Source organism: Saccostrea cucullata, unplaced genomic scaffold (assembly GCF_032062105.1).
Source record: "Saccostrea cucullata isolate Sc308-1 unplaced genomic scaffold, CSIRO_AGI_Scuc_v1 ctg1159, whole genome shotgun sequence".
NCBI classification, from domain to species: domain Eukaryota; kingdom Metazoa; phylum Mollusca; class Bivalvia; order Ostreida; family Ostreidae; genus Saccostrea; species Saccostrea cuccullata.
Window position 1 is genome coordinate 41,692 of NW_026919615.1, and position 10,697 is coordinate 52,388.

Consider the following 10,697-nt stretch of genomic DNA (forward strand, 5'->3'; position numbering starts at 1 on the left):
CCTTAAGGTAGGATTCTTCTCTGGTTTCTGAGTAGAGGAAATATTCAATGTATATTTGCTTATATGTCTTATATATTTAGGTGAAAGAGATTTAAAAGACCATATTTTTGTTTCCTCATCACAATTGCACAACTTGAAATAGAAATGGTCAATTGTGTTTGAAAACTAGCAGGGACTATGTTTTGGGCGGAATAGTGGCGTATGAAAATATCTTCTTTTCTGCCTCTCAAAATTATTATAGAATTACAAATTTACTTATAATTTTTACACAATCAAAGACTAGAATAATTTTTCAAATGTTCGTTTAATTAATAATAAGGAACTAAAGTTTTAAAATATATCAAATAAATATGAATTTCCAAACAAATTACAATTATGTTTGCTTTTAAAAGTTACGACTCTAAGTACAGATATGAGCCAAAAATCCATTGAAAGTGATTTTACTCTCTTACTAAACGGTCAAAACTTTTTGTTTTTGTATCATTTTGTATCTCTATATGACTGCTTTACTATATGTGAAAATTAGAAAAAGTTAAATATAGGGCGCATATAAAATTAACTTAAATATCCTAAAAATTTAAGAAAAATAGAGAAAATTCGGATTAGCCAAAATCCATTTTTGTTTAACTACTTGAGTCAATATGGTAATATCATCTTATAGACCCTATGTGGTAATATCTTTTTATGCAAAAAGAAAAACATTTAATCTTTTGAGATGGAAGACCCTATCTCATGATTGAATGCAGTTATTTTTATTTTTAATGACCAGGGAAAAGGTTATGATCTTGACCTGACCTTGACTCTAATATAAAACGGTCAAAACAAATCAAACTAATACCATCACTTAGTTATATTGTCCTCATGATTCTGTGAAAATTTCATTAATTTTTAAATATAAGAAATACAGTTTTGTGTGAGAAGAATCCTACCTTAACACCCCCCACACCGAAATCGGCTTTTGGAATTTGGATAATTTTCCTCTAACAAAAATATTTTTGGCTTGTCTGATTTTCCCATGTAAGTTGAATTTTTTCTCTGGTACCCCCTTTTAAGTAACGATGCTAAGTCACTCTGATCTAGGTATCAATTACATAGTCACAGCCTTCTAAATACCGAGTTTTAAAGCTTACATTTACGCTGAAACATGCAGAGCATACTCGTACATTTGAATGTTACTTTTAATTGTTGTCATTTTTTTTCAAGCTTTCATTAGAATTGATTAAAACTAGTAGTACATGTAGTACATGTATACTAGACGAAATGAAAACAGTCAGTTCCAATTTTATTGAATATAAAGGAAATAAAACAACGCTAAATGAATTTGAACATAATTATTTTTAATGATAATAATATATTGCAGGAATCACTGTTATTTTGCGAAATCTTTATTTATCTCAAAGTTGCAAAGATCAGTAAAATTTGTGACAATCTCTCCTCTGCACTGTATACGTAATAAATTCTAAAATTCCCAGGGCCATGTTTTATCATTTCCACAAACAAAGGTAACAGGAGTTTGTGGATCCAGAGAAAATGAATCTACTGAATTGTGCAGTATCCAATCACCAGCCGTGGCATCTCTGTACGTAGGTTTGTACATCTTAGGATTAGCAGACGAGATCTTAAAAGCTCCGGAACACGCCTTATATTTCTGTTGTCCTTTGGTTTCTGTCAAACACAGAGGTCGACAAGGTCTTCCACAAGAGTCATGCGCAGTGAACAGAACCTCTCCCTCGCCATAATCCGGGTTCTTTATCCCTACAGCAGTTGTTGTAACCGAAGCTAATTGCCTTTCATCTACTATCACAAACTCTTTATATGTTCCAAAATAGTCCAAACCATTGGAAGCTACAAACACCTTTGAAGCACCAGATTGAACTGTGGGACAAAGTTCCTTTGACAATTCTACATCTCCATAAAAGGTGGGGTCAACACCGTCGACATTCAGAGATCTAGTGTGCACAACACGAACTGGGACATAAACCCATCGCTTAAGATCTATTTCTCCGTCAATAAGGAATGTGTTTGTAAAAGACCGTTCAAGGGAGGAAACCGACTGATGATGAGAGACATCATTCGTTGTACCATTTTGAGATACTGTAGAGACATCCCTTCGTTTTCGTTCTTGAACAACTTCTCTCACTGCCATCCTAGCTGCCTGGATTGCAGGTGCCTCTGGAGCCAACTCTATTGGATTTCCTGTATTCCGCCTATCATTAAATGGCGATTCTGGAAATCTGTTACCTCCAGGAATTGGCCCGCTTGCCCGAGCCATCAACATTGAGTCTGATGGAGACTCTTCAGTGGGTCCTGCACCAATTCCGACAGAAGAACTATCTCTAAACTCCGGCACTCCTGGCGGAGGCCGTCTGAAAGATGTTCCAAAACCTCTTCGTCCACCAGTCCGAACTGTAGACACACACACTTGACCAGAAATAGTCCGTTGGCAACGCAAATGTGGACTACCATTACACTGATTCGAGCAAGTTGGGAAAGGTTCATATCTGACAAGATTTGCGACAAGATCCGACATAGCAAAGATATTAGTTATTGGAGCAATAAAAGGACGGAAGTCAATTATATCATTAGGAGCATGACCAGGAGGATAAGGGGGGCTAGGATAATCTCGTTCTGGATCAATCTCATTGGCAGCTTGCCGGTCTCGAAAGCGTTCCCAGACAGCGTCAACATATGCATGATGAAGGAAGAAAACCGGATCGAATGCCGCACTACTCTCTCCTGAAATGTGTCCACCTATCCAATTATGTGGACCGTTGTGATGGGCTTCCAGAGAAAAGACCCTTTGCTGTCCTACTTTAGGCTCTGTGATATCTCCATATCTTCTTCGACTCAAAACGGCCCTGAGACCCTCCTTGGTGAACAAGGCGCTTTGTCCTATACATAATAATGAGCATTTTTAAAAATTCTAGCCATTTAGTGATCAGGAAAACATATTACCTTGACTTTTAACTGATGTATATTAATATTTTAAAAGAAAGCTTGGAATTATAATATTTAAGTATAAGCATTTTCTATTACTACACAAAACAATTAGCAGTGCATAAAACAGAGAAACCCGTGTACATTAGTTAAAATTATCAAGTGTACTGTATTTATTTGAACCCTAGATATTTAAGTAATGTCAAACCTGTTCCATAGTTCCTGATTATGGGGCCACCTAACACTGTTCGCATGTTTCGAAAAGGCCCACGTATGACTACACCGTTACCATTTCCGAAGTATTCATCACTCCAAACAATGGAATCAGTAGGGTCATCAATCTCGTGATCAAGAGTGGAATCCCAGTAGGGGATAGGGGCTCTACATGCCGTCTCCACACTGAGTAAAGAAGAACATGAGGAGAATAATATACTCTCATCTTATAAGGTATAGTTAATATATATCTATAGTCAGTAATAGGCATATTTTATATGTATAAATAATATTTATACTTAGTACATATAAAATATGCATATTACTGACTATTTATTAAATATATATATTTTCAGATTTAATAAAGGATTAACAAGACTCTTTTCAAGACCCCGGTTTTCATTCTATGTATATACCCTGAGCCTGAAGGATTATATTTCTCATATTTACAGCTATTTCCCTACGAGGGTTGTCCAAAAAGTTGAACCAGTGTTCCAGCTAGGGGGAAATAGAGGGGCGCTGCGCCCCGCCCTCAAATCAGTGCGCCCCTCTGCCCATAACAGGCGCCCCTGTGTCCATTGTGAGTGACCAATATCATTCTGATTGTCCTTTTTACTCATTAAAATAATTAGTGTGTCCAAGCCAGACTACCTAAGGCTAATGAACAGGTTACACCTCCTGCCATAGACGATTACGTAATGAACTCGCACTACGGTACCTACACTTTCAATTACAGGTGATTAGGTAATTACTTTAATCATTTGCAGGCGCGGATCTAGAGGGGGGGTCGGGGGGGGGGGTCAGGACCCCACCTGGAATTTACCTGGTTAAAAAATTTATATACTAAAATAAGAAAAAAGTTACCATGGACCTCCTCGGTAAAACGCCGACCCCCCCCCCCCCGGTAAAAGCGAATATGTCTGAAATGGATATGAAAAGTGGTATCTATTTGAGGCAATAGATGCCACCACTGCCCACCCCCCCCCCCCCCCCCCCCACCCCCACGAAATAGGTTTTTGACGTTTGGGCGAGGTTTTTTTTTTTTTTTTTTTTTTTTTTTTTTTTTTTTTTTTTTTTTTTTTTCTTGTCAAGAAATTTCTGGGATTGGATTTTTTTTTTGACTGGGGTGGACCCCCCCTAGAAAAAATTTCTGGATCCGCGCCTGATTTGACAGTCTGAATTAGGGTTAAAAGCAGAAATTTACTTGAAGAAAGACCATGCTATCTGTTTTAATCTAAAACAAGAGTCTTGTCCTATAGTGTTCTAAAATTAAATCAGAAAGTGAAAGTAGCATTAACAATGACCTTCAAAATTCTAAATATAAATTGTAGACGTTTTTATGAAATAAATGATGGAATTTGATATCTTAATAGCAAAGAAAGATGTACATATGTAATTTTTTACACTCTGGAAGATATTTTACAGCCATAATATATGTAATTGTATTTGTGTCATATGACAGAAGTTTAAAATCTTAATTATCTGCCACTAACATTTTTTTTTAGGTAAAACAAACAAAAGAGATATTGACATTAAATTGTAAGCTTGATAACTACAAAATAAATAATGTGATAAAATGTTATTTATCACTAAAAAATATTGTAACTATATATTTTAAATAGTTTACTATAATTAAATACAAACTTAAGCAATTTTGAATTCAGTATAATTACATATATTGTATCTTCATGTACTGTAATATCAAATGTGGGACACCAGATAGTATACATGAATTTATATTTTATGTGCTACATTCTATTTCTAATCAAGAATAGAAAATGATTGTAATAAAAGGAAGAAAAGTCACATTAAATTTATCCTAAGATTATCTTTCAATCAGAATTTCTATATTGTTACATACTATATACCTAAATTTTACTATCAATAAGGTTATAAATACATAAATCATATTTAAAGGAATTATATATTCATTATGAGGGTGAAGAAATGAGGTAAGCCTATGTACATGATGTAAGAAAAACTTGCGACAACGGTATCATCGTATGTCGCGAAAAAGTGTCCTTCTATTGCTATTGAGTTCGTGGACAATGACGTTTTTGTGAAAATAAATGGGTCTGTATAAATCTGTTGTATATCAAAATATTTCTTATGAAAAAACAAGTCAGAATGATTTAGTTTTTATTGAAGGAACGTAATATTTTTGTAAAAATCGGGGTCTTTAGAGGTCGCGGATAACTTGCGCACGGACCAAGGTTAAAATGATGTAAACTCTGATATAAAGAGTTCGGATTAAAATGATTATTTTCTAAATAAAACAAGTCAAAAGTTAACAAAAATTTTATGTAACACAAATAAAAAGGTTATTTTCATTTTATAATATCTTAAATATCGTTTACTATATAGACAACAAAATACACAAAGAAAACCTTAGCAAATACATGTCAAAACTCAACAGAAAAAGTGACGTCGTCCGTCGGCAAGGGGCAGCGTTCCGTCAAAAAATTAAGTATTATAACGGTTGAAACGATGTAAGAGACAAAATATTTGTTAAAGCAACTCAAAATTATTTAAATATATTGAATGCATCGATTTGGGATTCGTATATACGATTTTTCAACAGTGTGTACAAATCTAGCGCAGCGTCGGACTGGGCTGTTCAGTTTGGGTATACAAACTGTTAATTTAGATGACGCTCGTAAATTTATGTGCATTGTTTTGAATTTTAAAAATTAAATGAATTATAATCTATACTTAAAGATCATTGCTAGCACTTCGAAGTGCATTGCGCCTTAAAAAAGAAATGTAGTGTGTGTCCATCAACATGTGTTAAGTCAAAATCCAAATGTTTGACGTTATAATGAAATTAGCGTAACGTCAGACTGGCCCGTGCGCACATTCTGCGATCTTTAAAGACCCCGATTTTTACAAAAATATTAAGTTTCATCAATAAAAATTAAATCATTCTGACTTTTTTTTATGAGAAATATTTTGATATACAATAGATGCATATAGAACCATTTACAAATGTATTTTAACAAAAACGTTATTGTCCACGAACTTTTTGGACAACCCTCGTATGTATAACCAAATTATGGATGTCAAAATATTTTTTTCCTTTGTCGAATTTTCGATTGCAGTATTCGAAAGTTATTCGAATATTTGAAACATTTTGTGACAAAATTTTATTTCAAACTTTACATGAACATAAATAAGTATTTATAACTCGAGTTCAAACCCTTAATCTTAAAAATTCAAAATGATACCTTATTTCTTATTTCTTCAATACCAATTAATTTTCAAGATTTTTTTTCATTGGCACAGTATTTAAATGATGAAAACAAATGTTATGTAACAGTTTTATAAGGAAAATTGAGTTTGAAAAATTAAATGATCAATCAGTTTGCTCATTATAATTTAACGCATAAACTCCGGCCTTTTATATGCAAATTATATTGCGACCAATTACATCCATTATATTTCAAAGGTCTTTGGTTGGCTTAAACTTGTTCACCTGATTAGAATATAACAACACAAGACTTTTGCTACTAATTTAAGATTCTGAAATGCATAACGACTTGAAGTTTCCTAGAATAGATACCGTTACGTCTTTGTTATGTTGATTTAATTTGTTGATGGTACTTTTATGCATTTTGTGAGGGCCTAAAGTGAAATATACCCTAATGAATATCTTTCTATATAATAATTACTCATAAAAAGTCGAACAAAAGTAATGTTTATTACAACGGTTGGCCTACCTGCGGCCTCGGACAATATTTTCACCTTCATGTCCAACAAATCATATTACATCGATCTAATAATTTTACTGTTTGCCTGTCTGCGGCCTCGGGAAACCTTCACCTTCAGGTCCAACAAATCATATGTTGCCCTCATTTCTATTAAATAACTGTATATTATGAGAAAAGTAAAAACTTACAGGAGTAGGTATATTCTGTGCCATGGGCCAAAAGCGGGCCCTCTGTGAGCGCTAGCCAATGCTGGTCCGGTGTGGAAAAGGGAGAGTGTTTGGTATCTGTTGCGCCCGGACCTTGGATCTATCTGGGAAATTGTTTATTTATATTGTTAAAATAAATTTTTCACCAGTAAAACATTGAGATTTACCATGTATTCATTCACACTTAGCATTATACTATATATCATCACTATTTTTAAAATCTGCCAACTATAAATGCTTTTTGGATTACCATTTTTCACATTTACACTTCGTTGTTTGTTTTTTTTTTTACTCAAGTCTTGAGCAAAAAACTGCCATGCCAACATAAAAGATATATTCATCTCGAGAGGATGATATCGTTCTTAAACTTACGTCCGTTAATATCAAACATTGATAGTTTACTGTTTTTTTCTTTTGAATATAAAATTCCGAATGGTAACACACCTTAACTTGTTTAATATGGCGTGTAAAGCATTTTTTCTACATATACATGTAATTGACATCGATCTTTCGTCAAATCAAAACCTTTTTTCGTACATCTCAAAACCCTACAATATAAAATTCACAAAATGTCTTCAAAATGTGACTGAATAATTACCTCTCTCTCCAGGCGATCTATACACTCTACAAACCGCCGGAAGGCGCCTGGACTTCGCACTTCCTGTCTGTATCTTCCTGGGAATGCTTGTCGTTTGTGTCGTCCACCTTTCTCATTGTATTTCTCAACTTCCCTTGCTTCAGCAAAGATTTGTCGGAATAAACTGTTAATGTAGTTAATTTCGCTCTGTGTGATGTTTGGGCCGGACCACATTTTACCAGCAGCTATCATCTTATAATGATAACTTTTGTAGCAGAAATCCTGTATTTCAAGGGCAACTGAATCAGACGGCGTCGTATTGTAGGAGCGTAATCTGTAGCATTCTTCCAACTCGACCGGAAACGGAATTGGCTTCAGAAGTGCAGACGACAATTCAAAGACTGCTGCGCAAGTGACAACAAACAAGAATTCCTTTCTCTTCATCTTCTTTCTGTATTTTGTTTGATAAATAAAAGGTTTTGAGATTGCGATTCAAAATGAGAAAAATATTCAATCGAGGACACCCAAAATTCTTCAGGGCATTTAGGTTGTATGTCTATCACATTTCACATCTTTTGAATTTGTGTTGTTTATCGTCCCTATCAGGATTTTTTTTACTCATACTGAGACGCCACCACTTGCTGTAGGAGGACTGCAAATTTAGACCTGTACTTGGCACTCAGTGCCATTGAGACGTGTCAGCACCTATTACGACACGGGGCCTGATTGGTTTATCCTGGCTCATCTATCTCTACGTCCCGAAGTGGGATTGGAAACGGCGACAGCAGTTATAAGAATTAGATTTATAACCAAATTCATCTCAACAATTAATGGTAGGATGTATAATTTTCTAATTTCACTACAGCAATGGTAAGATTTAAAAACCAAATTCACCACAGCAATGGTACATACTGTATACTAAAGCAAATCTAAGATTTATAATCATATCAACAAATAAAACACAATATTTCCTTCTTTATACAGAAATGTTAGATTTCAGCATTTGTTCGTCAACTTTCCTTCTTTATAGCTAGCAATTTACCATTATCACCGGCATATGATGCATGTTTACGTGGATTGGATCATATTATACGCAAAGGCATGTTCTGCCTACGAACATGCAATTTCTAAATCGAAACTGTCTACTGACAAATAAATAGGTTATACAAGAGTATATCTCGACAATCTCGATTGAAGTGAACATGTCGTAATGGAGATGGGTGAACAAGGCAAGCAGAATGCATTTACTCGGCAAAAACTTTTTGTTTAAAAATAATGTGACAATGAGGGGTTTTAACTCCTGCATATGATTTTTGGTTTACAAAAACATGGACCAAATACCCACTTTACCTTAAAATTACACTTTTATGACAAAACATTCGCATCTTTCCCAGAAATACTTCTAGTCTATTAAGTCAAGGGTCATATATATTATAAACAGGATTTAAATGTTATTAATAATCTTGATCCATATAGCATAGTGGTTATAGCGCGTAAGTCTCAAAGCAGTACGATTCTCCAGATTTTTATTGCTTGAGTTCGAATCCCACGAATTCCATTTTATATTTCATTAAAAGAGTAATTTTTTCTGAGATTTTTTTCTCTTAGAAAAGGTTTGTTTTTCATAATTTCATAAATTTCAATAATGATAACTTAACTTAAATACACAATTCACATAATGAATATGATTTGTTAATAGCTGAAGCTATAGACATTCTGCATTCCTAGTTCTCCCATCTTGTTTTCCATGAACTTTGAAAATTGAGAACCATAGATCAGGGGAATTTCCCTCACCTTATACGCTCTCATTCTTTTAGAGATCATTTCGAATGATTTCTGGGCGGTTATGAAAATTGTATTAGATCTGTTTCGTGCATGTATAGGCCTTTAAACTAAACCAGATAGAAAGCTACTTAGTATATACCGGTATTTACCAAAACGAAGCTCAGCATCTACAATGTCTAAAAAGTCAAACATACGATAGCAACAGGACAATTGAAAGTAGAATATGGTAATAACATATCCAGGTCAATTGGTAAAATGAGGGGGAGAGGGGCGAAACAAACGGGTATAAGTTAAACGCAAAATCTTTTTTTAAAAAAATTACAATTCAAGTTTTTGAAGTAGGTAGAAGGAACCAGTTTAAAAAAATATAATAAAACTTTGTTTCGTCTTCTAAATAAGAGAATAAAATTTTGTTTTGAGCGAAAATGTGAAGATTTAAAATTTTCCAAAATACTCAGTAAGTGGAAAATATTTACACAAAAGCTTATCGCAAAGATTTTTAAAAAATTATTTGTGGGAAATAATTATTTTAAGAATTTTTTGGGTTTGAAAATCAAATAATTTGTTTATTACATACCTTTTGGTTTATCCCAAACAATCTATTTCACACCAGGTCCGATCGTTGGGTATATTTATATAGATGTGTTGGGAAATTGCTTTTTTATTTTAAGAATAAGTAATTTGCTATTCGATACGGTTTTTAAGTTACAGGTTTCCTTTCCCAGAACGTAACAAAAATTGTCATCCACTGTGTTATAATTATGCAAAATGGCACAGTTGATCAATTGCCTGTGTTATTTAAATGGGGCGAACTGAAATTAAAAATAATTGCACATTTAAATATTTTTTTTAATTAAAGTTTTGGATAATTCCAAATAAAATTTACCCAAACTGGAATTTCCATAGTGTTTCAAAGTTTCGTGAGTTCCTTTTCTTTAGGCTTATGCATAATTGTTATTAAACTGAATACTATTTGCAGAATTATATCTGTATATTTCATACAGATGATTGATTGATTGATTGTGTATTGTTTAACGTCCCTCTCGAGAATTTTTCACTCATATGGAGACGCCAAAACTTGCCTGTGGAGAGCTGCAAATTAATTTTGTCCTATACTCGGCACTTAGGGCCATTGAGCAGAAAGGGATCTTTTTCGTGCCATCACCCACTGTGATACTGGACCTCGGTTAATACGGTCTCATCCGAAGGACTGGTCTCCACGTCCGATAGTGGGATTCGAACCTGCGACGTAAGAATCAACTCCTTACTTCG

The 10,697-nt window shown here is 34.1% G+C and overlaps 1 protein-coding gene across 2 annotated transcripts; it reads right to left on the reverse strand.

Moving 5' to 3' along the window:
* Positions 1–1,316: 1,316 nt before the first annotated feature.
* On the reverse strand, positions 1,317–10,105 carry LOC134234464 (tyrosinase-like protein 1). Of its 2 annotated transcripts, none has more exons than XM_062716531.1 (5): positions 10,003–10,105; positions 7,662–8,091; positions 7,046–7,167; positions 3,146–3,336; positions 1,317–2,892 (listed from the first exon to the last, which is right to left on the reverse strand). In XM_062716531.1, exons 2-5 carry the CDS (start codon positions 8,082–8,084, stop codon positions 1,460–1,462), a joined length of 2,169 nt encoding a protein of 722 aa, XP_062572515.1. In that variant the 5' UTR covers positions 8,085–8,091; positions 10,003–10,105; the 3' UTR covers positions 1,317–1,459. The 2 variants fall into 2 exon arrangements, with proteins under 2 accessions (XP_062572515.1, XP_062572525.1); XM_062716541.1 differs by having other exon boundaries at positions 7,662–8,084; positions 9,999–10,063.
* Positions 10,106–10,697: the final 592 nt, after the last annotated feature.